This window comes from Pseudorca crassidens, chromosome 1 (assembly GCF_039906515.1).
Source record: "Pseudorca crassidens isolate mPseCra1 chromosome 1, mPseCra1.hap1, whole genome shotgun sequence".
Taxonomy (NCBI): Eukaryota; Metazoa; Chordata; class Mammalia; order Artiodactyla; family Delphinidae; genus Pseudorca; species Pseudorca crassidens.
The window spans coordinates 30,394,199-30,422,154 of record NC_090296.1 but is presented as its reverse complement, the minus strand read 5'-3'; the positions used below and the strand labels follow the sequence as shown (position 1 = coordinate 30,422,154).

General features: G+C 49.9%; 1 protein-coding gene across 3 annotated transcripts in view; it reads left to right on the top strand.

The window, feature by feature from the left end:
* Positions 1 to 27,145, top strand: part of RGS6 (regulator of G protein signaling 6) — a 575,129-nt gene extending 547,984 nt beyond the window's left edge. For 2 of the 3 annotated variants that reach the window (XM_067731476.1, XM_067731467.1), the window contains one exon: positions 23,107 to 27,145. In XM_067731476.1, the coding sequence (XP_067587577.1) occupies positions 23,107 to 23,157 (51 nt within the window). In that variant the 3' untranslated portion in view covers positions 23,158 to 27,145. Of the gene's footprint in view, positions 1 to 8,534; positions 8,602 to 23,106 lie in introns of all 3 variants that reach the window. The other variant, XM_067731459.1, reaches the window with a different exon arrangement.
* Positions 27,146 to 27,956: the final 811 nt, after the last annotated feature.

The following is a 27,956-nucleotide window of genomic DNA, read 5'->3' as shown; positions in this document are numbered from 1 at the left end:
GAGCGGAAAGGCTGTCCATCCCCCTGCTCTCTCTTAGGCGTGCTCATTCCTTCAGGGTCTACCGCAAAGCAGGGAGGGCCCCACAAGGGGCGACTCTGACATAGAGGACAGCAAGGATGCATGGGAGGAGGGCCATTAGCCAAGGCTCAACAGCAGCAATTTGATTGCCCTTTTCACATGGTGGCCAAAGCCATCTGGTGAGAACTCCACAGGAGGAGCTCCGGGAGGAAACGCTAGAAGAAGTCCTCTGCATGGTATCTGCGAGGGATAGCCCTTGAGTTAGCAGAAGTGGCAGCCCTGGGTGACGGTGGCATCAGCCTCCCTGGACACCTTTGCCTGGGCGCTCAGCCGAAGCCCCAGGTGTCCTCTTGAGAGCCTCATCAGCTGTAGCCTCAGGCTCCCGAGATGGGCAATGGGGTCGCTGGTGCCTGAGCTACGCTGGAGGCCTCGGAGGAGAGCAGAGATGAGAGCCAGGTGTTCATCACTCTCGTAAGAGAGCATCACAGTTGGGCTTTGTCGAGGTGCTCCTTGGAACTGAAGCAGCAAGGGCCGGGAGCTGAGGGAGCCTTGGCGTGCGCCAAGCAGCATCTCCAAGCGTTTCTGTCCTGCCTGCCAAGGAATGCAGCGGGAAAGTCAGATGGAGACCAGGAAGTTCTGGGAGCCAGCTGTCACCCTCCCGCCCTCTCCCTTTCCTCCCGCCCCAACCAAAAGCCAAGGAAAAGCTAATGAGGGCTAAAAAGTCTGCAACTCACCTCCCACCACCTTCCAGGCAGCTCCGGCCCCAGGCCCAGGTGCTGAACCAGAAGTGGAAGGCTGAGACCCTTGGCAGGCGAGGCAGAGGGCCGGCAGCCAGGGTGCTCCGCCCACCCCCCTCCCCCCCCCACAGCAGCTCCTTCCCCAGGGAGGCTGTCTCCTCCTCCCCCTCAGCGTGTCAGGGGCAGAGCCATGCACTCTGCTGCAATGAGTTCTCAAACACCTAGACTCAGCAGAACCCCCAGAGGGCCTTGACCTCAGTTGAAAAAATCCTTTCGGGGCCTCCAGCAAGGAACGATTGGCTAAAAATTCTTTAGAGTTGATTCTGATTGCAAACAGTCCTTGGGCCCCATGGGGACGTCTGGGTCGCAGACTGTAGTGCCAGCCTCTCCCATCTCAGAACCCTGAGATCCAGCAGCAGTGAGACCCGGGCCTGCCTAGAGATGGGGGCGGATTCCATAGCAGTGCTGGGGAGGGAAAACATGAAAACCTGCCCGTCTTGAGCAGCAAGGACTTCCCCTGGGACTCTGGGAAACTCCTCAGCAGCTCCATGCAGGGTGGCTCCTGCTTCCAGGCTCAGCTTGCTAACAGTGTGGCCTCAGGCCCATCACTAGCCCTCTCTGAGCCCTGGTTTTCTCCTGTGAGCAGTGGTGTGGACTAGATCATCTCTGTGGACCTCTTCAGCTGGAATGTTCTATAGGTCTGTGCTTCTCTGAGCCCTGGTTTTCTCCTGTGAGCAATGGTGTGGACTAGATCATCTCTGTGGACCTTTTCAGCTGGAATGTTCTATAGGTCTGTGCTTCTCTCTATCCTGAGATTTGCGAGTTGTGCTAATCGTCCCTCAGAGTGAGAGAGGAGCTGCCTTCCTGCCTGGGAAGTGGCTGCCCACCCTTGACACTGGGAAGGAAACCATATTTGGAATTGAGTTGGGTATGTATTTAAAATCCTTTGACAGGGATTTGACAATAAAGCACTGTCAGAACTGAGTGCGACTGGCACCTGACACACAGCCCATCCCTCACTGTACACTGTGACCCCTGGAGGGCAGGGAGGGAGAGGTCGCAAAGAGCAGGGTAGGCACCACGCACCCTGTCAGTCTTGCCAGTGCCGCAGTCCCCCCCATTCCAGGACGGATGCCCAGCTGGGTGTGTGTCGGGAGGTGGGGGTGAGGTCAGTCGGGCAGAGGGATGGGCTCTGCGTGGCTGCTGCCACATCACCCCGTGCATTGTGGGAGGGTGGGAAAAATAGACTCTGAGTATCTGGTGACCTCAGCATCACTCTGCTGTTCTCCTGCTACCACACTTTCTAGTTCCCTGGAGAACTCCGGGCCGGCTTTCCACTGTCCTCTCTTAATGCCCAAAAAGAGGGCACAGAGGGCGTGTTAACCTGGTTATAGTCAGTGGTAGGTTAAGTCTCCTCTGGTCTCGATCCTTCTCTCTCCATCTAGGGTCCAAGTGAAGTTTGAAAAAGCATGTTTAATATTATAGTTTTGTAGCTGGAAAATGAAAATGTAAAAGTTTATTTTTTTTATAAACCAACGATCAAATGTAAGACAGCTGAATCAGCTTAGCTGGCAGGATACAGAGAAGACAAAGAGATAAAGCGGCTCTCCAAGGGGGTGTTGGGAGGGGTTCTTTCTGAAACTCTGGGAAAGGGTGAGATTTTTATTTATCAAAAAGGGTCAGAGGTTGTCATTTTTGACACTGCCAGTCCTCTTGGAAGGAGGAACCCCCAGCTGATGGTTCAACCTGTCAACCAAAAGCAGCCCAAAACGCCCTCCCCACGGAGTGCCCACTCGAGAAGAAATGCGGCAGTGACTCAGCCTCCTGACCCAGGGGACAGCTAGGCTCTGCAAAACTACTCCCTCCTCCTCTGGCCGGCCCTCCCTCTCCCCCGCCCCGGGCTTCTCCTGCCTTCCCCAGACCCCAGTGTGCCGAGCAGTCAAGTGAAAAACTCCCATGAGGCAGAAAGGCACAGCTGTGTGTTTACAGCCAGTGATTCCGATCCAGATCGCATCCCTGCCAGTCTCCCGCGAGGCAGGCTGGGGGCACACTGTGGATGGATGTGCCAGGTGGGAAGCTATTTCGGGAGCTGACCTGCAGCCCTTTGCCGTAACAGAGCCTTCCTCCTACCCCCCACTCAGGAAAGACGTCCTTCTAGAAGGATCTCTCTCTTTAGAAGTGGCTGATGGGGCTGTGGGATTTCAGCCCGTTCCCTGTTGCTTGTACCGTCAGATTTCTGGCTCATGTCCCCAGGCAGCCACGTGAGAACGGCCATGGGCTCCCATCTGTCCAGGGAGAAGGCAGAGGGTGAAGGTGACCGACCACAGGGCCCTCAGCGGGATGAACGGCGGGGAGTGCAGGCCACGCAGGGGACAGGACGCCCGCTTCTCCAGAGGACAGAATCCGCCTCGGACCTGCCAGGGGAGCAGCGGTACCACGCAAGGGGCAGGAGACAAACCTCCAGGCATTAGGCAGGCTTTGGAATAGCAGGAACCTAGGAAGGAGACAAAGCTGCCAATGTCAAGGTCAGGGAGAAGAGACCAACTCTGCCTGTGTCCAGACTGGACGGTTAGAAGTCAGAGAGCTCAAGGTCAAAGGACGGTTAGAAGTCAGAGAGCTCAAGGTCAAAGGCTGAGAAGTAAGCCAGCCGCGGCATTCCCCCAGAATGAGCTCCTGGTGAAAGCAACGCGGGAGTCTCCCCTGTTTCTGAGCAGCAAATGAGTATCTTTGGTTCAAATCGAGTTTGGGAACCATGGTATTCTGGAAGGAGGGCAGGATACAAATCTGTAGGAAGGAACAAGCTCTAAAATGTTGCTATGAAGCAGAATGCTAACTGGGACACCGCAGAGGAGCTGAAAAGAGCTTGGAGCAGTGGGATCTTCAGTTTAGTGATGTTACCTGAAGGCCAATGAGAGAAAGACCCTTGAGTGTTTGTTTGCTGGCTCCCTGACAGACGGGAAGGTGGGACGGGGTTGGGAGTGTATAGCTGCCCGGGCAGTGGCAGCGTCCAAATGGCAAGAGTTCTGCCACACCCGCCGGTCACGGTCGATTCATTTTGGCCTGAGCAATGGTACCACAGCCCCAGACAAGAATGGGCCTCATTGGTGTAATATGTGCAGGAACTTTCCACACCCTCCTTGCAAGCCTGGCTTACTGTAGATGGATGACCGTCATAACTACATCCCTTGCTCCAGAAAATACTTATTTGTGACCAGATACCAGTGCAATAAGGTTGAAAATACTATCGGTTCCTGTCCCCTGTACCCCCTCCACCTCCGCTGCCTCTATGTTTGCCCATCATTAGGGAAAGCAAGTATATTCATCGCATCTTAATGGCTGATAAGATGGTGAATTAACAGATCTATGTCCATGGGAAATGCAGTTTCTAGTTGTGGCCACAAGGGTCCAGCCATAGCCCTGTCCTATCCACATCCTTTTTGATGACTCAGATGGAGAGACAAACATGTCAGTCACACTCAAAGTTGCAAACCTGGAAGGTACTGCTCATTGGATAGGTAATGGAATTACCATAAAACCATCTCCTTCAGGTAGAATGATGGGTCCAAACAACCAGGTATAATTTAACCAGATAAAATTTATGTTAAAAAAAATTCAGTCTCACAACTACAGGGTGGCATTCCTAGCCTTCACTGTAATTCAAGTTTAAAAAATTCTAGGGTTGCAATTGATTACAAGCCTGATAGAAGCAAAAGCAGGATGCGATCACTTTTTTTTTTTAAGCAACTTTAGGTTGTAATAACAAAAGTGGAACAGTCAGAAAAGAAGTGCTCCACTGCTCTCTGTGTTGCTCTAGACTGTGTTGATCTTGGTTCTAAGCCCCTGCGCTTTATCGGGAACTTCAACAAACTAGAGAAAATTCAGAAGAGAATAGCTGGGGACTCTGGAAGCCATGTCAGATGAGACTGAAGGAGATAAAGGCGTCCTGCCCCTAAAGAGATTCAATAACCATCTAGAGCTATATGTGTGTTCGTCTCCCAGAGTGAGTGGACATTTCTGGATTGTTCCAGACAAAGCTAGAACACATGCGTAGAAGACATGGGGACGGTCACTCATTCTAAGAATATTCTAACAGTAGCAGCTTCCCAACGATGGAATATGTCACCCCAAGGAAAAAAGGAGCTCCCTGGAAACGTTCAGAAGCTGAGTGGCCAAGGATATGGTAGAGCAGCTTTCTGCTCTACATTCCATCACCTCTTCCAAATGGAATCCTCGGCTGCATTAAATACTTGTGAACTACTGCATTTTATCATATGGCTTATAAATAAGGTACGGAAGAGGAGGACAGATCACATGGAGGGAGTTTTCTGAGACTGGAGGAGAGGGATCCGGAGAAGATTAGATTTTACCTTGAGGGAGAAAAGCCAGATGACGATGAAGGCAAGGCCAGGCCACTGTCAAGAAGTGGAATTGCTGCCCTGCACTCGTCATCCTGGCCTTTTGTTTTCGGTTTTTTAAGCCAATCGCTGCTGCTGCTGCAGCTGAGCCCTGGGCAACAGGCCTCTCTCGCCTGAATGCCCAGGAGGAAATCAGTGCACGGAGGACACCGGTGCCCGTTGGCTTAGGGAGGCTGAGCACAGCCAGGGTTGGCGTGTGCGGGGTGCCCTGGCCATATGCTGGAGAAGGCTTGGCCTGACATCATTTCCATCCAGAAAGGGTGTTTTGTTGAAAGAAAAGATGATCAAGCCGGTTGCCTGTTACCTGATGCCAGTGCAGGTTCCAGGCAGACAAGCTGGCCCCCAAACTGTCTCAGCCTGGCCAGGAACAGAACACGCCCCCTGATACCTTAGACCACGGGGAAACTGCGCTCGTGGGCTCCCTCCTCCTGGGCCCTTCCGTGAGGACTCATCTTCAGCCCAACTCAGGGGAAGGGAAGGGCTCTCGTGTCACATTCTTGCCAGCTGTCCCGAGGACCAACCTGATTGCAAATGACACTCCCTCCTCTCTCGGGCATTGCCAGGGCTGCCTTCAACTCATCATGGGATTGTATAATTATGGTGATTACAGCTTATGGCTTTTTTCCTCTCCTCATCTTTTGCTTTCAAATTCTTTGAGGCCTCTCATTAAACATGGTGATCCCGATAAAGTCAGCAAAGTTTTAATAGGACATTTTTTGAAGCTAAAGAAAGCCCAGTCAGAGTTGATTGTTACTGTGTTCCCTCATACAGGCCTTTAAAACTCTGCTGGGCGTGACTGATGCCTGGATACAAGAGGTAGGGGAGAGAGATATGGGGATCCGGGGGGTGCCCATGCTCTTTCCCAGGGTTGGAGAACTGATTTACGCCATGCCCCTGGCCTTTCTCATTTGTACCAAGAGCACATGCGTCCAAATCCCCACAGCTGATGGGAGAGGACAGACCATCAAGTAAGGGTAGAGGGCCTGCCCTTTCCCTCATAGCACACTAAGTTGGGAAATGGAGATGGAGCCGCCAGTACAAAACTCAGCCAACCTTGTGAGCTGTGGCAAAAGTAGAGGGGAAGTTCTGATGGATCCTCTGTCCTGAATGATCCTGGCAGGTTCCAGGGCTTCCATCATTCTAACTATGTGAAGGATTCAACCATGAGTATTTGTGAGCGGTCACCGCCCTGTGGTCATGTCCTCAAGGGCGGTTTCCTTGGTAACGACACAGCTTCAGAGCCCCTCATTTGCTAGCCCTCAGTCAGAGCGTTGCTGAATTTTTTCTAGATGTGTAGGACGTTATGAGGACCACCAGGAAGGCGTGCGGCTGGGGTGGTGGCCACTAGGGCCCCCAGCTTGCCCTTCAGCAGCTTTGTGTAGGTTTGATGTCAGGGTCCCCTTTCTTTCCATTCTCCCCAGGACTGCACGGAGGACTGCACAGCGACGTGCATCTTGCCCTGGCAGGAGTTTGTTTTGAGAGGCTCCAGCTGGCCCCTCGTCCTGCCCTGAGCTGTCCTCACTGCTCCTCAGCCAGCTATCTGGGTGTGACTGAACAGCACTACCTATGAGAGGTTAAATGTCAAAAACCTGGCAGTGATATTTCCCCCAACTGCATCCTCATCCCCTACTGAAGATGACCTGCTGGCTCCGCCCCCTGAGAACAACATCCCTTTAGGGGCCACCAGAATGTAGAGAATGGGCTCAGGGTCAGGGATGGGCAGCCCCCCGTTGAATCCTATTTCTCCACCTGAAGTTGGTATAAGACCCTGGGCAAGCCGCTCACTTGCCCGATGGGTACAATGATGCCTGCTGCCCTGGGTGGATGTTGGCACTAAATGAGGGCATAACAAGAACAGCTGCCATGTCTTGGGCGCTCACGTTGTCGCACTGTGGGCATCCGTGTCATGCAGAACTTGGCCTGAGAGGGACTTCGGTTCTCCCCCAGCTCCACCACTTAACTGTGCGTTTCAGACTCCAAGCCTCAGTTTCCTCATCTGTAAAAAAGATAAGAGTAAATGCTTAAGAGGGAAAGAATACATAAAGTGCTTAGCGTAGTGTTTGCAGTATATATGCTTAAGTATAACTCTTTGTATTATTATTTTCATTATTATGACGTTACCTGCAGCCCATTAGCTCTTATTACCTTATCTGATTTCCAGCCACGCCCTGCAAGGTAGGTATTATTGTATTTATTTTGCAGTTGAGGATGGTGACACGCGTATCTCAAATACGACAATTGTGCGCAAAGCACATTCGTTTATTACAGCAACCGGCTCATGACTCTACTCGGTAAATGGTAGCTATTATTACTGTCTTATTTTGAAAGTCAACTCAGAGAGCCAGTTTCTCTGCTTTCCCTAGGAATGGAGGGACTGTGGTACCCAGCACACCAGCTTCTGCCCTGTGGTCTATTTCTCAGGGCCCCTGTGCACTTCCCAGGAAGCTGTAGGAGCTAGGGGCTTGTAGCAGTGTGGTGCCAGGATGTGGGGAGGGCCACCAAGGAAACACTGCCTACGTTGTCAGGATCTGACATTTGCCCCGACTCCTGAGGTACGGGACCCTAAGATGCCTCCTGCTTCCAGACACAGATCGGAGATGGTTCTCCCCTATAAGAGCATGAAATCCAGTCCTGCAGACGTAGCGCTCTGCACCGCAGAAGCCTCGTTCCCAGAAACCCTCACCTGTCAGCTGTCTGCCTGCCTGGAGCCACCCTGAGCAGTACAACCTCACCAAGTCTGGTTGCTCCATCTGCCAGATAAACAGAGGCTCCTAGTTTTTAACTGCGTGCTACAAAGTGGGGTGGTTGGAGGAGTCAGAACCAAGTGGCAGGGGATGCTTTGAAATCCCTTGGAAGCCAGCCCCCTGGGCGGCACGCTCCCACTGCTTGCAGTATTGACAGAAACAGAAGCAGAGAGGCCATTTCCACTGACACGAATGGCTTTTTCCTGGGGAAAGTCAGGTTTATATATGTATCTTAAGGTAAATGCTTGAAGTTTGCAGTGTCTGTCAAAGACTGGCATCTTAGGAGCCTGACGTGAAGCTCTACAGCCAATCGTGTGGTTGCTCGTGAACCTTGCATGAGATGCTTCTGCAAGTGCCTGTGGTGTAAACACTCACATGAGCGTGTGCACAGCTGCATACACAGGTGCATGTGCTACCTGCCTGATAACACGCCTCCGTGTTCAGTGTATGGTACGTGTGTAACATACGCTGCAGACCTGCATGTGCCTCTGCGCATGGACCGCCTGCCCGCTGCTGCTGTGTGCGTGTCTGGGCAGGGGCTCCCCTAAAGCCACAGGTCTTCACGGTTTCAGCTGGATAAGTTATTCTTCACTTCCCTTCCTAAAAACACAATTGCCTAGTGCTGTTGGCGCAGAGTCAGAATGGCCGCTGCATTTCACCCCCGAGGTGGCTTCCTTCCAGCAGTGGGTGAGTGATCCCGGCGTCCGAACTCTCTAACCTTCTTTGGGATCCTTCTGCCCAGAAGGTGCTCCAAATCCGGAAGAGATGATCTGTTTGTCCGTGGCCTCATCTCTGCCCACCCCTCCTGTTCTCACACCCTAGTTCCATGGACAGTGGCACCCATTTTTTAGTGTGCCCATTTCTCCTGCCTCTTTTTTTACACCCATAGTTTTTTCTTCCTAAGAAACAAGAAGCTGAGGGGTCTAGAAATGACACGGAGATGAGTGCCTTGTCCCAGAGGCAATGTACAGATAATGTCTTCAGGTATTGATCCTGTAACTCGCTTCTCCTGGACCCCTAGCAGAAATGCCCTCTATCTTTGAAGATGCTTTTAGACCCAACAGCAGCATCCTGAGGCTTAGTCTCCCACTTACAGCTTCCATTGCTCTTCCTCTGTGGTCCAGGGCCAAGTCCTGTGGGAAACTTGGAAATCTCACCTTTCTACCTGCTAGACCACCAGGGGAGAAGAGGGCTAGGGAACCGCCCATCCCCTGTGTCACAGGGATGGAGAGCATTGCAGCGACATGTGAAAAGGGTTTGTAGGGAAGTGAGAAGGTTCTCTGTGGCTAAGAATTCCATCAGCCCACGTTTCTGTCCAGCGATGTCTTGAAAATTGCTGCTTGACCTGTCCCCTGCTGCACTTTTTCAGGTTAGAAATACATGTCTGATAAATGCCCGCCAAACTGCATTCCTGAGAGTAGGGAGGAGAGAGAAATGAGCCACAGCCCCCTTTGAATGTGTATCCGAATGGACTTGGACATTCACGGAAAGATTATGCTTTGGGGCGGTGGGGACAGTCAGCATATTGGCAGCCTGTGCCCTCGAAACTCTGCCTTGGCAGCCGGCTTAACCAAGGACCCCAAGCCATGGATGTGTTCTGGGTGAACGTGTTCGCGGGAGATGAGAAGTGCCCTTGGGAGGGTGGGGTTAGAGTCCTCCTGGGTCCTGAGAAGGATCTCACACTGCCGAGCAAGTGATCCCTCCTGCTGTCTCATCCACTAGACTTCAGCAGCGCTCTCCCCTGTCGCCCTAGTCAAGGGTCACTCGAACTTCCTAGTTGGAAAAAAAGCAGCATCGAGTTGTTGCCGATAGCAACTCAGCCACGTCCCTGTTTCCTTGAGTCTTTGGTCCCTTGCCTAGTTTGGGGTGAACCAGCGCAGAGATGCCAGAGTACATTTAAGGAAGAGGAGGCAAGCACAGCGTGGGCTAAGGAAGGCGTGCCATCGGGGGGCCTTGTGAACAGGATGCCCACCTCCGCTCCACCCCTGTGTCCACCAAGAACTTGCTGCAGGCTGAGTGCAGAAAGAGCACCAGGGTTTTTCAGTCAGAACGAGAGGAAGGAGATAAGAGATCCGGTAATAAAAGGGGGGCATTTCTCCTGCATGAGGTGAAAAAAGCAGCAGGGAAAATGGAAATGCACAACTTGGACAGGAGGCTGGGGAGTCGGGGACTGGGCATTGTGCCACCAGTGTCGGGCACAGCTGCTGAGCGCTTGTCACTCCCGGCATCCGGCATGCCTTCCCGGTTCCAGATTTGTCCCTGCACAGCTGGGGACCATGGAGGAAGGTCTCCCATCACCCACCAAAACTAACAGGTAGAGGTCGGACTTTGCACAGAGCCCCATAAGTGACGAGCACGATGAGGGGGCGGGAGTCAGAAGTTTGAGGAAGGGCAGCCGGGGAGGGCTTCCCCAGCCAGCTCGATTTGGGCACGTGGTTCTAATTGGGGTTGGTTCTAATTGGAGTAAAGCATCCGCCCGCCCTTCCTCAGGAAGGTAAACATCACACCTGCTTCTCTCCTCCCTGGGACTGTTGCTATGGAGATCCCAGAGGCATCGACACCAATAACACAGGGCCACAAACAGAAGTGGCAGCTTCACTGGCCGGTCCAGTAGCCACTGTTTTAAACCCATGAGTGCCAAGCAGCGGTGACATGCACCTTAGCTCAGCACAACAGCCAAAGTCCCACTTTGCCAGGCTTGCCAGCCAGAAGGTAGCAGCTTTTCCTCTCAGGAGTCCCCAGTGTGAGGAAGGGAAGCAGCTTAGGCAGAACAGAAATGCCTGGGATGGTCTCAAGTGTGCCCAAGAGCTGAAGCATCTTTCTCAGTGAGGTTGAGAAAATCACCCTGCACCGCCCAGAGAGATAGTCTGGTGTGGGTAGATGTGGAGGAATCCTTAGTCCCGAGCTTTTCCACCTGCCTCCTTCCTTGAGAGTGACAGTCATGTACAAGGGAGAAGGTGGATGGGCCATGAAGGCCACTGACCAGCTGTGTGCACTCAGGCTAGTGGTTCAACCTCATGTGTCCAGTGAGGGTTAAAGGAATACCTAACTGGCAAGGATGCTGTGGACATTAGCACAGGTGTCTCTCAAATGTCTAGTGCGCTTGACACACAACAGCTGTTCTATGTTCAATCAATGGGTGGCCGTTAGTAACTTTCCTCGGCAGCTAGCCTGTGTCCCTGGTAAGGGGACCGTTCCCACACTGCCACCATCAAGGTCTGGTTGAGTCGAAGAGGAGGGCACTTGAGAAGGGAGGGTGCATGAGATAACGATGCCACCCCGTTGGGCAGGAACAAGAAATTCAAAGAGAAAATTCCCTGGAGATAGGGGATATAGGTTGGTCCTCTCACATTTAGTTCAGATAAACTCAACGTTTATAAATTTAAAAAAAAAAAATTAAAAATTAAAAAAAAAAAAAAAAAAGCACTGCTAGTTGCCAGGCTAGAGTAAGGTGTCTGGACCTGCTAATGATCCCAGTAACATTTTGTGGGAATTGCTCTCAGCAGACACGACTGCAGGCAGATTCCATAGACCCACGATTGACGTGGAAAAACCTGATTGTTTCTATTACTGTACATAAGATTGTGGGCTATTGCAAAAGAATCCACTGTTTATATTTTGACCATATTCCTTACTTTTTACATAGGTTTAATGTATGTTAAGTCGTCATCCAGAGAGCTTTTTTAAAATATAATTCAATTTTCACCTATCTCTTGATTTGGAGGGGGGGGAAGCTTTGTTTTATATTTGTGGTACTCTATTTTTTTTTAACATCTTTATTGGAGTATAATTGCTTTAGAATGGTGTGTTAGTTTCTGCTGTATAATGAAGTGAATCAGCTATACATATACATATATCCCCATATCTCTTCCCTCTTGCATCTCCCTCCCTCCCACCCTCCCTATCCCACCCCTCTAGGTGGTCACAAAGCACCGAGCTGACCTCCCTGTGCTATGCGGCTGCTTCCCACTAGCTATCTATTTTACATTTTGTAGTGTATATATGTCCATGCCACTCTCTCACTTCGTCCCAGCTTACCTTTCCCCCTACTGTGTCCTCAAGTCCATTCTCTACGTCTGTGTCTTTATTCCTGTCCTGCCCCTAGGTTCTTCATGACCTTTTTTTTTTTTTTTTTTTTTAGATTCCATATATATGTGTTAGCATACGGTATTTGTTTTTCTCTTTCTGACTTACTTCACTGTGTATGACAGTCTTTAGGTCCATCCAACTCACTACAGATAACTCAATTTCATTTCTTTTTATGGCTGAGTAATATTCCATTGTATATATGTACCACATCTTCTTTATCCATTCATCTGTTGATGGACACTTAGGTTGCTTCCATGTCCTGGCTATTGTAAATAGTGCTACAATGAACATTGTGGTACATGACTCTTTTTGAATTATGGTTTTCTCAGGGTATTTGCCCAGTATTGGGATTACTGGGTCATATGGTAGTTCTATTTTTAGTTTTTTAAGGAACCTCCATACTCTTCTCCATAGCGGCTGTATAAATTTATATTCCCACCAAAAGTGCAAGAGGGTTCCCTTTACTCCACACCCTCTCCAGCATTTATTGTTTCTAGATTTTTTTGATGCTGGCCATCCTGACCAGTGTGAGATGATATCTCATTGTAGTTTTGATTTGCATTTCTCTAATGATTAGTGATGTTGAGCATCCTTTCATGTGTTTGTTGGCAATCTGTATATCTTCTTTGGAGAAATGTCTATTTAGGTCTTCTGCCCATTTTTGGATTGGGTTGTTTGTTTTTTTGATATTGAGCTGCATGAGCTCCTTATATATTTTGGAGATTCATCCTTTGTCAGTTGCTTCACTTGCAAATATTTTCTCCCATTCTGAGGGTTGTCTTTTCGTCTTGTTTATGGTTTCCTTTGCTGTGCAAAAGCTTTTAAGTTTCAATAGGTCCCATTGTTTATTAGGGTTCATTGTTTATTTTTGTTTTTATTTCCATTTCTCTAGGAGGTGGGTCCAAAAAGATCTTGCTGTGATTTATGTCATAGAGTGTTCTGCCTATGTTTTCCTCTAAGAGTTTGATAGTGTCTGGCCTTACACTTAGATCTTTAATCCATTTTGAGTTAATTTTTGTGTATGGTGTTAGGGAGTGTTCTAATTTCATTCTTTTACATGTAGCTGTCCAGTTTTCCCAGCACCACTTATTGAAGAGGCTGTCTTTACTCCATTGTATATTCTTGCCTCCTTTATCAAAGACAAAGTGACCATATGTGCATGGGTTTCTATCTCTGGGCTTTCTATCCTGTTCCACTGATCTATATTTCTGTCTTTGTGCCAGTGCCATACTGTCTTTTTTTTTTTAACATCTTTATTGGAGTATAATTGCTTTACAATACTGTGTTACTTTCTGTTTTATAACAAAGTGAATCAGCTATATACCATATTGTCTTGATTACTGTAGCTTTGTAGTATAGTCTGAAGTCAGGGAGCCTGATTCTTCCAGCTCCGTTTTTCTTTCTCAAGATTGCTTTTGCTATTTGGGGTCTTTTGTGTTTCCATACAAATTGCGAAGTTTTTGGTCTAGTTCTGTGAAAAATGCCATTGGTAGTTTGATAGGGATTGCATTGAATCTGTAGATTGCTTTGGGTAGTATAGTCATTTTCACCATGTTGATTCTTCCAATCCAAGAACATGGTATATCTCTCCATCTCTTTGTATCATCTTTAATTTCTTTCATCAGTGTCTTATAGTTTTCTGCATACAGGTTTTTGTCTCCTTAGGTAGGTTTATTCCTAGGTAATTTATTCTTTTTGTTGCAATGGTAAATGGGAGTGTTTCCTTAATTTCTCTTTCAGATTTTTTCATTAGTGTATAGGAATGCAAGAGATTTCTGTGCATTAATTTTGTATCCTGCTACTTTACCAAATTCATTGATTAGCTGTAATAGTTTTCTGGTAGCATCTTTAGGATTCTCTATGTATAGTATCATGTCATCTGCAAACAGTGACAGTTTTACTTCCTCTTTTCCGATTTGGCTTCCTCTTATTTCATTTTCTTCTCTGATTGCTGTGGCTAAAACGTCCAAAACTATGTTGAATAATAATGGTGGGAGTAGGCAACCTTGTCCTGTTCCTGATCTTAGTGGAAATGGTTTCAGTTTCTCACCATTGAGAATGATGGCCTTTACTATGTTGAGGTAAGTTCCCTCTATGCCTACTTTCTGGAGGGTTTTTATCATAAATGGGTGTTGAATTTTGTCAGAAGTTTCTTCTGCATCTATTGAGATTATCATATGGCTTTTATCCTTCAATTTGTTACTATGGTGTATCACATTGATTTGCATATATTGAAGAATCCTTGCATTCCTGGGATAAACCCCACTTGATCATGGTGTATGATCCTTTTAATGTGCTGTTGGATTCTGTTTGCTAGCATTTTGTTGAGGATTTTTGCATCTATGTTCATCAGTGGTATTGGCCTGTAGTTTTCTTCCTTTGTGACATCCTTGTCTGGTTTTGGTATCAGGGTGATGGTGGCCTCATAGAATGAGTTTGGGAGTGTCCCTCCCTCTGCTATATTTTGGAAGGATTTGAGAAGGATAGGTGTTAGCTCTTCTCTAAATGTTTGATAGAATTCGCCTGTGAAGCCATCTGGTCCTGGGCTTTTGTTCGTTGGAAGATTTTAAATCACAGTCTCAATTTCAGTGCTTGTGATTGGTCTGTTTGTATTTTCTATTTCTTCCTGGTTCAGTCTCGGAAGGTTGTGCTTTTCTAAGAATTAGTCCATTTCTTCCAGGTTTCCATTTTATTGGCATATCATTTCTTGTAGTAATCGCTCATGATGTTTGTATTTCTGCAGTGTCGGTTGTGACTTCTTTTTCGTTTCTAATTCTATTGATCTGAGTCTTCTCCCTTTCTTTCTTGATGAGTCTGGCTGGTGGTTTATCAATTTTGTTTATCTTCTCAAAGAACCAGCTTTTAGTTTTATTGATCTTTGCTATCGTTTCCTTCATTTCTTTTTCATTTATTTCTGATCTGATCTTTATGAGTTCTTTCCTTCTGCTAACTTTGGGTTTTTTTGTTCTTCTTTCTCTAACTGCTTTAGGTGTAAAGTTAGGTTGTTTAGTTGAGATGTTTCTTGAGGTAGGATTGTATTGCTATAAACTTCCCTCTTAGAACTGCTTTTGCTGCATCCCATAGGTTTTGGGTCATCGTGTTTTCATTGTCATTTGTTTCTAGGTATTTTTTGATTTCCTCTTTGATTTCTTCAGTGATCTCTTGGTTATTTAGTAATGTATTGTTTAGCCTCCATGTGTTTGTATTTTTTACAGATTTTTTCCTGTAATAGACATGTAGTCTCTTAGTGTTGTGGTTGGAAAAGATACTTGATGTGATTTCAATTTTCTTAAATTTACCAAGGCTTGATTTGTGACCCAAGATATGATCTATCTTGGAGAATGTTCCATGAGCACTTGAGAAAAAACTGTATTCTGTTGTTTTTGGATGGAATGTCCTATAAATATCAATTAAGTCCATCTTGTTTAATGTGTCATTTAAAGCTTGTGTTTCCTTATTTATTTTCATTTTGCATGATCCATCCATTGGTGAAAATGAGGTGTTAAAGTCCCCTACTATGATTGTGTTACCGTCGATTTCCCCTTTTATGGCTGTTAGCATTTGCCTTATGTATTGAGATGCTCCTATGTTGGGTGCATAAATATTTACAATTGTTATATCTTCTTCTTGGATTGATCCCTTGATCATTATGCAGTGTCCTTCTTTGTCTCCTGTAATAGTCTTTATTTTAAAGTCCATTTTGTCTGATATGAGAATTGCTACTCCAGCTTTCTTTTGATCTCCATTTGCATGGAATATCTTTTTCCATCCCCTCACTTTCAGTCTGTATGTGCCCCTAGGTCTGAGGTAGGTCTCTTGTAGACAGCATATATACGGGTCTTGTGTTTTTATCCATTCAGCCAGTCTATGTCTTTGGTTGGAGGATTTGATCCATTTACATTTAAGGTAGTTATTGATATGTATGTTCCTATTACCATTTTCTTAATTGTTTTGGGTTTGTTATTGTAGGTCTTTTCCTTCTCTTGTGTTTCTGGCCTAGAGAAGTTCCTTTAGCATTTGTTGTAAAGCTGGTTGGTCGTGCTTTTGCTTATCTGTAAAGGTTTTAATTTCTCCATCGAATCTGAATAAGATCCCTGCTGGGTAGAGTAATCTTTTTTTTTTTAATTAATTATTTATTTATTTATTTTTGGCTGTGTTGTGTCTTCGTTGCTGTGAGCGGGTTTTCTTTAGTTGTAGCAAGCGGGGGCTACTCTGCGTTGCAGTGCACGGGCTTCTCGTTGCAGTGACTTCTCTTGTTGTGGAGCATGGGCTCTAGGCATGCGGGTTTTAGTAGTTGTGGTTCACAGGCTCAGTAGTTGTGGCACATGGACGTAGCTGCTCTGTGTCATGTGGGATCTTCCTGGACCAGGGCTCAGACCCAAAACCCCTGCACTGGCAGGCAGATTCTTAACCACTGCGTCACCAGGGAAGCCCTGGGTAGAGTAATCTTGGTGTCGTTTTTTCCCTTTCATCACTTCAAATATGTCTTGCCACTCCTTTCTGGCTTGCAGAGTTTCTGCTGAAAGATCAGCTGTTAACCTTATGGGGATTCCCTTTTGTGTTATTTGTTGCTTTTCCCTTGCTGCTTTTAATATTTTTTCCTTGTATTTAATTTTGATAGTTTGATTAATATGTGTCTTGGCGTGTTTCTGCTTGGATTTATCCTGTATGGGACTCTCTGCGCTTCCTGGACTTGATTATTTCCTTTCCCATATTAAGGAAGTTTTCAACTATAATCTCTTCAAATATTTTCTCAGTCCCTTTCTTTTTCTCTTCTTCTTCTGGGACCCCTATAATTTGAATGTTGGTGTGTTTAATGTTGTCCCAGAGGTCTCTGAGACTGTCCTAAATTCTTTTCATTCTTTTATCTTTATTCTGCTCTGCGGTATTTATTTCCACTATTTTATCTTCCAGGTCACTTATCTGTTCTTCTGGCTCAGTTATTCTGCTCTTGATTCCTTCTAGAGAATTTTTAATTTCATTTATTGTGTTGCTCATCGTTATTTGTTTGCTCTTTAGTTCTTCTAGGTCCTTGCTAAACGTTTCTTGTATTTTTTCCATTCTACTTCCAAGATTTTGGATCATCTTTACTATCGTTATTCTGAATTCTTTTTCAGGTAGACTGCCTATTTCCTCTTCATTTGTTTGGTCTAGAGGGTTTTTACCTTGCTCCTTCATCTGCTGTGTATTTCTCTGTCTTCTCATTTTCCTTAACTTACTGTGTTTGGGGTCTCCTTTTCACAGGCTGCAGGTTCATACTTCCCGTTGTTTTTGGTGCCTGCCCCCAGTGGATAAGGTTGGTTCAGTGGGTTGTGTAGGCTTCCTGGTGGAGGGGACTGGTACCTGTGTTCTGATGGATGAGGCTGGATCTTGTCTCTCTGGTGGGCAGGACTGTGTCCGGTGGTGTGTTTTTGGGGTGTCTGTGAACTTAGTGTGATTTTAGGCAGCCTCTCTGCTAATGGGTGGGGTTGTTTTCCTGTCTTGCTAGTTGTTTGGCATGGGGTGTCCAGCACTGTAGCTTGCTGGTCATTGAGTGGAGCTGGGTCTTAGCTTTGAGACAGAGATCTCTGGGAGAGCTCTTGCCGATTGATATTATGTGGGACCGGGAGGTGTCTGGTGGACCAATGTCCTGAACTCGGCTCTCCCACCTCAGAGGCTCAGGCCTGACACCCGGCTGGAGCACCAAGACCATGTCAGCCTCTCAGCTCTCCCCGGGGGTGACCTCGGAGAGCGTCCTGCATCCCTTGCTGCCTACCCGGATTCTGGGGCGCCACCCACAGCCGAGTCACCGGCCCGGCTGCGTCTCGGATGTCTGGGGTATCCTATTTTTAAAAAGTCAAATAAAGAGAATATTTCAATACCAAATAAAATGCCCTTCAGCTCCTGAGAGAGATCAGAAAGCTTGGCAAGGACCCAGGAGTAATACAGACCTCAGGAATGGATCTTGTCACAGGGCACCCCCCACCCCCTCCCCCTTCCCTGAAGCGTGACAAAGCCGGAAGCAGCCTCTGCTTCCTGGCTGCTACTCCAGCCTAGCTCTGCCATGGATCAGCCATGTGTAACCATTGCCTAGTTCCCATCTCATCCACCCATCTTGCTGATGATGAAAGAGGAGAGTTGCAGTGTTTTCAAATTATTCTCTATCAAGTATGGGTTTTCCTACCATCCCCTGTCAGAGCTTCTAGCCCTCTAAACTATCCCAAGCAAATGGCACTCTCTCTCCAATTTTAAACATCGTTGAGAAAGGAGATGCCACAGAATACCTTACACTTCCTTTTGAAATCATCCCTTTCGCTTTGCTCAGTGGAGAAGGCGGCACCAGGGGGACCAACCTCCAGGGAAGTCACGCGATGATGTCAGGCAGTCCTGACTTGGCTGGAATCCCTGGCTCCTCCCCCTCCCAACAAACCCAAGCTGGGACCTTTCCTTTCTCCCTGGCTCTTAGGGCTGACGGCTCTCTCCAGCAAGTCTCCTACAGGCCTGTGAGTTCACACACACTCATCATCTATGAACCTGAGCATCGTCTACTCATAGGTAACTTTCAGCCTCCTTGAAAGGACAGCTTCTCTCTGGGACCTCCCACTTCTTGCCTGCTGCGGTCACCTGGTGAGCCCTATTCAGCAAGACACCGATTTTCATTAGCAGGGATGAAAAATGCCTGTGTGTCACCACAAGGTGATCCGTTTGGATATATGGAGACTAGAAATCATGTTCCAAATTAGTTCTGTTGCAAGTTCTAGTTCCCCTAGCAGAGGAATCTGGGTTTCTCCTATACTGGAGGGGGAAGCTTTGAAGTTAGCCAAAAGGCAAAGTTGCTGGGACAGCAACTGAAAAAGAGCAAGGGGTGGGACATTTCAAAGCAGAGATGTGATAGCTGGATTTTTTTCTAATCTTTTTTTTTCTTCTGAAACATAATTACCCATGGAAAAATGAATAGATCTGAAATGTATGGTTCGACGAATGTATGCACCAGTGTAACCTACACCCATCACCCTATAAAGTTCCCTTATGCCCCTTCCCAGTCAATTCCATCTCTCTCCCCTAGAGACAACCACGGTTGATTTCCATCCCCCTCATAGCATGTGTTTAGACTTAGTGGACTTGAGATCTGTAACTTTGGTCTTAGGTCATCTGAGCAAATTAGCAAGAAAATCTCATCAGCAGCTCAGATGTCTCTACTTTCTTAGAGTTGAAAAAGGTCCTGCCTGAGCCACTAGTGCTTGGCTTCGCTGCCCCCAGTATGCCATGTGACCCCGAGGGCTACTCTCTGAGCCACAGCCCTTCTCTCAGCCAAAGAGGTTAGCGTCAGTCTCTCAGGTAAGTGAGTGGCGAAAGCTCTTGGTAACCCGGATGGTGCATGCTTTGTTGATTAATATCTGGAAGTGCGATGCACAGAGCCACAGCATGTCAAGCAGCATGTCGATTTTTCCTGAAGCACCTCACAAAAGGGAGCCATTCCTTTTAGAAACAAAGGATTCCGTGACCACCTTCTTCCAGGCTTCTAGCCATCAGGATGGCTGCAGAGCTGAAATGATTAGTCAGGGTGGAGGGTGGGAATTGAACGTGTGGGTGTTTGTGAACCCAGCACTGAGCCTGCGGTCCATGAAATTGAAGGATCACAAATTCTATTGGATTAAACTTGGCCAAATGTCTTGAAGGTGAAAAGTACTTTGTCTGAATGCAAAGCTTTGCTGTCTCTGGAATGTACCTTCTGCAGCTCAGTTCTTAATCACTGTATATTTTTTCACTTGGACAAAGGCTGCCTGCTAATAGCATTTTCAACCACCTTCAGCTGCTTCGCTCAGCTACGCCAAGGCCTCAGGCTGAGCTGGCTACAGTTTCCTGGCACCATGATCTGTTCCCAACTGACCAGCATTGAGGAACAGCACACATTCACACCCTGAAAAAATTCCTTTCCCTGTAACTAAGCAAGATGCCAGGCAAAGGCAGAATTACCACTCCCCTTCCTAAGTGTCTCCTGCAGAACCGTCCCAACTGGAGGCGAGGATGGGGGTGAAGAGGAGGAAGGAAAGAGCCCTAGAAGGTGCAGGGTGGGAGCTCCCCTCTCTGTGCGCAGAGCAGTAGCTAGGAGCTCCCAGCAAGCCCCTAGCAGCACACACCTTGGGGCAGCTCATCTCTGAACACCGGTAGCCTCTGCTGTCAGGTTTCACTTTGATCCCTGAAAATTATAAGAGCCTCAGCTCTTCAGAAGAGAGGCAGCTGCTGAGCCAGTGTGTTTGCAGGATTTCTTCCCCAAAGCCCGAGGCCAGCATCTAGCCTTGCCTGCACCCTGCATGAGTAACCACCTTCCAGCCTCACCCACGAAGTCACTGCCTAGTGAACAGATTGCAGCTGGGCTGAGCTGCCCCCTGAGCCGACCTGAGCCATCATGACCTCCTTTAGCAGCAGAACTGGCATTTGGTAAATGTGTGAGGGCAGGAGCGGGAGAGGGAGACAGAAATGCCAAGGAGTACCACCTGGATGGCTTCGAGGTTGGGAACAGTCTCAGGGTGTGTTCTCCCCCAGGGCTGTCAGCTGCAGCCCCGCCCCCAACTGTGAAGCGCGGCAAGCAGCTGGGGGAGGGGAGGGGAAGGATTGATGGGCTGGCCACAGGTCTTTGCAGTCAGAGCTGTGAGGCTGAGCTCCGGGACTTAGGCAGGAAGAGATTAATTAACGCCTCCCAGCCCAGCCCGCTCTACAGAACTGGGAGGTGTGGAGGGCAGGGATCCTCAGGGCCAAATCCACCTAAAACAGACAGACACACAATCACTCAGAAACAGAACCTCTAACCTCCCTCAACCACAGCCCCTTCTCCAGCCAAAATGACCTCACTAATGAGAATGAAGCTGTAATGAGGGTTTGGATGCCTGGTAAACCTCACCCTCTTTGTCTCCGGGCTTTTAACATCTGCGCTGGCAACGGACTGTTATTTAGAAGCGTTAGTGATTCCTTTTCTTTCACACCCGCCAGCTAAATCAGAGCCCCAAATGCCATTGTAGGGCAAACCATGTGTAATTTGTGGCCCTGGTGGAGGAGCGATGGAAGGAGGGGGGAGGAGCTGGTACTTGGTGCGTGGTTTCCACAGCGGTACCCAGGAGGAAAGCAGCCTGCCTTGGTGCCTTTCACATGAGCAGGGATGGAAAAGGGTGAAAGGAGCTGGGGGAGGTTTGGTAGAGCCCGCATACCAGGAGGCCCCTAGACTCATCAGCTCCACATTTCCCCATGCTTCCTGCCTTCAAGACTGCATGGAGAAGGCCCGTTCCCAGGTCCACCCCCTGGATGACAAATGCCTACAGCTCCGTGTAAGAAAGGGCAGTCAAGGAAAAGTCCCGGCTCCATGTGTGCTTAAAACCAGGGCTGGAGGGAGTCCTCGGCCGTCAGCCTCTGCCATCTGTGAGCTACTGTTGTACCTAACTCACTCCACACAGAGGAGTAGCCATCCTGCTTTTAGTGACTTGCAAAGACTGGCACTTGAAACCCTCTAGGATTAAAAAAAAAATCTGATTAAAAAATTCGTAGCCCAGTATAAATGTATCCGGCTGCAGGCGAAGTTTAGTGTATCTGAAGATTCAGATAAGGTTGCTGATGGGGAGATTGTGTGTGTGTGTGTGTGTGTGTCTGTAGGGAAGAAAGAAATGAAAAGTTTCATCTCACTAGCATGAGGCATGAAAGGGGAAAAACAGAGCAAAGGGGAGGTAGATGCAGACTTCCCAACTGCCCCGAGAGCATTTGCATTTCTGGACAAGCTCCCATCCCTGCCATCGGAATTCTCAAAGTCAAGCTGGCACGTCCCTCCGTGGAGAGCTAAGCCAGATGACATATTGTCCTGCATCCAGCAAACTCACAGCCCATGTTGTTCGTTTGTTGGAAATGCCCATTATCCATCAATTCATCAATCAGCAGGTTTATTGAGTACGCTACCAGGCGTCACAAACCTGATCAATTTTCTTTAATTACATCCAGCGTACACGCAGCCAAGCCCAGTAAACAGGATGAGCCCTCACACCCCACTTGGAAATGAACATGAGGAATTGCTGGCCCTTGAAACCTCACGCTACCAAACGCTGCAGCCCGTGCTGATGAGCGACCGCGTGCTACCCTAGGCAGATGGCGCTGACCCACTGTCAATATTAAGATGGGTTCTGAGTGTTTTCTCAGGCACAGTGATCAATCTGCTTGGGTCCAGCCATACTCTCCTCTAGACGCCTGTCCAATGCTATGGATTTCTGAAGAGGGTGAGCAGGGAATGGGCGCAGACTCTGGCTATAGGGAAATAAGCAAAGGACTGAGCCTTCCCCATCCTCCTGTTGGTGCCCAGTCCCACATCAGAGGCTCCTCCTGGGCATGTGGGCAACTGGCCTCTCTCAGGACCTCTATGCCCCATGTACCAGGCCTCATGATAGAGTTCATCCTTTTTGTTTTTGAAAGGACAAGAACGGCTTCATAGTTTGTAAGCGAAGGGCTTGTAAGACTTCCTGATGTGGAATCATCCGGGTACCAGAGATGGGGACCAAGAACACAGGAGTGCGTTGCCCTGTGTCCTGCAGCCCAGGCTCCGAGCCTCGGCAGCGCCCCCAGACCTTCCCAGTCCCAGAACAGGTTGTCGGGAAGACCCAAGGAGAGCTCAATCCTGCATTTTAAACAGGATTCCTAGGTCTTCTGCCTTCTTCAGACTAGTTAATTCCTTAGTTCCCAGTCACCCAGATTCTTAGCCATCATCTATTTGGGTCAACCCACCCCCCGTGATCTTACTAGTCCCCAGGCCACCTTTCCTTCCTCACTTGGATAAAATCAAGTTCAGGGGCAGCCCACAGGCATTAAGAGACACTCTACCTAAAGGTTAAAATGCCTGGTTTGGAGTAAGTGAAATCCCCACGCCCCCAAAAGTGTACCAGCGACACACCCTCACCCCTAACCTGCCCCAAAGACCCGGTTGTTCAGTTGTCTGTGGTTAAGGCGCCCAAACCGAGAGATGAAAGGGGTTGGTGAGCTAAGTCGTTTGGCCTCGTGGCTCATGCCAACAATTAATCCACCTGTCTGGCTCTCTGTGTCTGTCCTCTGTGTGTGTGCGCCTGTGGTGCCCCTGTGTCGCTGTCTCTGCAGGGAAAGTCGCTGGCGGGCAAGCGCCTCACCGGCCTGATGCAGTCCTCCTGACAGTGCCCCCCGCAGGGCCCGGGCCCGAGGACCACGCGGGCAGCCGGCCGCGCTCCACATCTGCAGACAGAGCTTCCCTGCGGGGAGATTTGGTCACTGTGAAAGAGAAAGAGTGAGGGCCGTGATGGGCGACGGTGGGGAGACGCGGTGGGTGATCCAGAGGGAGGCCAGAAGGCGAGTCCACGGAGCCTGGGGTCAGCCAGGTAGAGGCCCCTGTTTACAACCCTCTCTTCCTTGTATAGTCGTGTGCCGACACCCCGCTCTCTAGGGGGTCCTGGCCCCTAACACGTTCAGGGCAGAGCACCCGGTGGGACTCCCGTTGTGACTGTCAGCTGAGGTTAGACTCTGGCTGTCATCACTCCTCCCGCCGTCCGGGGATCACGCCTTCCAGCAAACTCAAGAGGACCCCTGGCCCTGAGCACATCCAGTATTACACCCCACCGCCTCTCTGGTGCACCCACGGCACCCCCCTTGTTACACCACTGTGTCCCGACCACCTCCCGCCTCCCGCCTCCCCCGTCTCTGCGGCCGCTGCGTGCAAGGACCCGGGGCCAGGCTGCCCTCACGCCACGCGCCCCAATCACATCATCAGCACTGAGCCATCTCCTGCACTGCAGCACCTCAAGTTCTTCCAACCCCCTCGGAGGCCACCTTTCAAGGAGGTCTCCACAGGCGTTGGCGGCTGCCCTCTAATCCTTCCACACGTCTCGAGGGTCCAACACCAGAGGAGGCACCGGTGTTGATGAAAGAGCTTGTGGTTTAACACCGTGAAGGTTCTGACCATCTTTTACATTTTTTATTATTTCGTAATTTATTCTGCTGTGGCCCCTTGCTCCTTGGTGTGTCCCCGCGTGTCTTACTCAAAATAAACGCAGCGGTGAACTCGGGGGCCATTGGGATCCTCCCCTCCGGCAGCTCCAGGTGGGAGCTGGGAGGGTCCCAGATGGAGGGGCTGGGCCCCAGGCTGGCAGTCCCAGGCGTGGCTGGGCCCCTGCGGCCAGGTCTCAGTTGTGTCTGAAGCTGGGGCGGAATCTGTGCCCAGAGCGAGGCCAGGGCCCAGTGGTCCTCTGACGGCCCAGCAAAGGCTTTGCCCTCCACAATGCCAATCATCACAGGGCAACGCCAGCACAGAGCTCAACCTGCAAATGACCATCCCCCCACCTGGCTGTGAGGGAGTGATACGGGACACCGAGTCGGGTGCCTGGCGCGTAGTAGGTGTTTTGCAAATGGTAGCTGTTAGGCTCATTGTTATCGCTGTCATCGTTGTGACTCCCACGAGCCCTCCGAGAGGCGGTATAAGCAACGTGCTTTTGAATTCAGACTCTCACCCCCGCCTCCACACCTGCTATGACCATCCTCCTTTGATCTATTCTGGCCGGAGGTGAAAAGTCTCCCCTGGGAGTGTATAAACAGCAAACACAGAAGCAAAGCAGCAATCAGTATTTCTTTACTTGTGTGGGCAACTTCACCCGCTGGTGAGGCTCACAAGCTTGTTTGCAGACGCTGATTCCTGGGCGCTCCCCCAGGACCATCTTTCCAAGCCCACCTTCGTGCCCTGTCCCCGGGGCACCAGCTTCCATCCCTCCCAGCGGGGCCACCGAGGGCATGAGGAGTCGTGATTACAGTTGCACCGTGGTGGGTTCCTGACCCCTGCGCCTCAGTTTCCCCCATGGCAGTGTTTGCTCTCCCTTCTCGGTACAGTGGAAATTAGAGACATTATGCTGAGTCCTCGGAGTGCCTCCAAAGGGGGGGCTGTAGACCCAGATTCTGGGCAGACACTCCCTCCCCCTCATGCCACACAACCTGGGCTCAGAACCTGGCACCTGGCAGACGGCCACTGCTTGATGAGTAAATGAGTTTGGTGAAGCCCGCTCCCATAGTGTGGGGTCTTCTGACCCCTCCTCTTCTCGTCCCATCCTTTTTTTGTCCCCTTGCTTTTCACACAGACATCTTGTTTCAGAACAAAATTCCCGATCGTGTTCCTCTGCACCCAGCATTGCCCAGAGGAAGCTATTCCCTGCCGAGGTGCCCAGGCTATGCTGACACTGACACACAGGGTAGGTGGGCAAAGGCAGTTCTAGAACAGCAGGTGCCTCTGTGCCCTCAGTTATCGAGAGCAAGGGGCTGGCTGCCTCCTGTCCTTCCTTGTGACTGCAGCCGGGGCAGGGGTAGTCTCCCTGGCCAGGACTTCTGTGTCCCCCTGGCTGCAGCTCCTGAGGCTTGACCCACCTTGGAGGTCCCCAGAAGGCCCACTCAGAGCCAGATGGACTGCAGCCCTGAGATGGAGCAGGATGAAGGCTTCCAGACACCTCTGGGGACATCCAGCCGGCTCGACAGACATAAGGGCGCTTCAAATGGATTCAAACCCAGAGCAATAACCCGCCTTGTCCCGCCTCCCAACTAAGGCGTGTTCGGTCTTGTGACTGCCACCACGTACCCCCCAGCAGATCACACCCAGAAATGGGGGGTAGAACAGGATTGCTCCACCCAAGCGGGCTAGTCCAAGGTCAGTCTACCATGCAGACCTTAGAATGCAAGTACATTTGGAAAATCTGGTCTCGGCCAGTTCCCCATTGGCCTGGTGGACACAGCCAAAAATTCAGACCAGATTAGACTTTCGAAGGCAATTCTGTAGCGAAATAAACTGCTTTTTTGCCCTGTCCTGCCTTAGCTCCCCTGACTGGGCATGGTCTCTGGGTCTGGGATTCTTCCCAATAAGGATGCACAGGGCAAATACCATGTTGGCAGCCCCCCAGCCAAAGCATCAGGGCAGAAGCGACCACCCACCCGTCAGGGCAGACACAGGCACCAGGCATTGGGCATCTGACCGCCATAGACTTCGCCTACCTGGGAGAGTGAGGCTTGTAGGTTGGCACGTGTGAGTGCCCAGCAGCAGCCAGAGAGCCTGGCCAGAGCAGCAGGGGCTCTCTGGGCTGGAGAGAGGGCTCCTGCCCCTCCAGGAAGGAACACTCTGGGTTGCTGTGCCCCAGGAATGCAGCAGGGTCTAGCCCACCGGTGCAGTCAGCTGCGTCGTGCTCCAGACCAGCCCCTGCCCAGGGGTCAGGTACAGGCCAGCACCCAGGAGGGACCTCTCACCACCCTGAGTCGCTTCTTAGACCAGTGAACACATGGAGACGTGCTCCAGGGGCTTTCCCTGTAGTAGGGTCCCTGTTGTGTTCAAACTACCTCACCAGCAGGGCATGAAGCAGCAGCCTGCCACCCATCCAGCTCCTTGGCTAGTTGTAGAAGTTGATGTTTTTCTAAAAATGCACCCCTCGCATTATGCTCCAAGTGCATGGGCTTCAAAAACCGCCACTAGCAAGCTTTCCCAGCAGCTGGAAAGAGTTGAGGGCTGTTGGTCTTTGGGCCTTGCAGAACATAGTGAAGGGAGGTGTTCCAGCAAAGTCCAGGAGCTGGAAGGTCCTGAGGGGGAAGATGACATGCCACCAGCCTCCAAAAGGGCCGTCTGAGCTGAGTACGTGGCAAGGACCGTGTGTGGCACAGTCAAAAAGTGGCCAAATGGATCCTGAAAACTCACCTCAGGACCCTCTGAAGAGAGGTCTGTGTTCGTGTAACCATGGCAATGGCAGATGCCAGCAGCCTACTCCTTAGCACCACCCGCTGATAAGGCATCCCCTGGGCTGCGCCCAGGGGCCATAAAGTAGCAAAGTAGCAAATGTAGCAATAAGGGGCCCAGGGCCGTAAAGGGACAGGGTCCTCATGGCCGGGCCTCAGCCCTCTCCCCCGTCCCAGATGAGGGCTCAGAGCCAGAGGCTGTCAGCTGTCCGAGGAGGGAGGCCCTGCGCCGCGCCAAGGGCTCCGGGTCTGTATTCTGTGCCCACTCGACGCATGATCACAGACACGTCGGAATGGCCTTCACATAGTGCATGTGGTTCTCGTTAGTTTATTTTTCTGGAATTTGGGGATTGGACTCCAGAACCAAACATGCTGGTACCATCTAAAAATAAATGACTTGAACCCACTATAATCCAGCTCACTCTGTGTGGCTCCTTGGTTTGGGGGTTTGTTGGGTAGGATTTACCACTAGAAAAAAAATCTATCACCCATCCCCGCTCCCCACTCCCTACCCTGCCCCATTGCATATACACACACACACCACACACACACACCATTACACACACACACACACACACACACACACACACACACAGCCTGTTTCCCCCTCGCTCCTAAGCAGGATGCTGAGCAGCTTGGGAAAGCTCTGGGGTGGGGTATACATCCTGGTTGGTTGGGACAACAGTGGCAGCAGAAGGCTGCTGCCCCTGACTACCAGGGTGTCCTTGGCCGGGTGGTGTCTGTGCCCCATTTTCTGTGCTGCACCACAAAGCACAGTGGCCTGGTATCAGCAGTGGCCAGACACCACTCTGACACTTAAATAAAGTCCCAAGATGGAAGTCTGCTACACACAGACGGGGATCTTTATGGGGAGCCTTGGTTTCCTGAGCGACAGACAATCTCATCTTCCAATCACGCCAAAGCAGCGGGACTCTGAGAGCCTGGAAGTCAGGCTGACAAGAGGAGAAAGAGAACAAGGTAAAAAGGCACCACGGTACCGCAATCATGTTAACGATGAGGCCGGCCCCTAGCAGTTTGCTTCAGTGCAGAAATTCTGCTCCTGGAAGCAAGAGTGAGCTCCGAAGTGTGGGAATGGGTCTTCGGCCACATTTGCATGGGACCCAACTTGCCTCCGAACCCCTGGACCATCTCGCAGAGCGAGAACTCCTGCCTCACAAGGTCAAGACCAAGATCACACCTGCAGTAGCGGCTGAAGTGTCCGG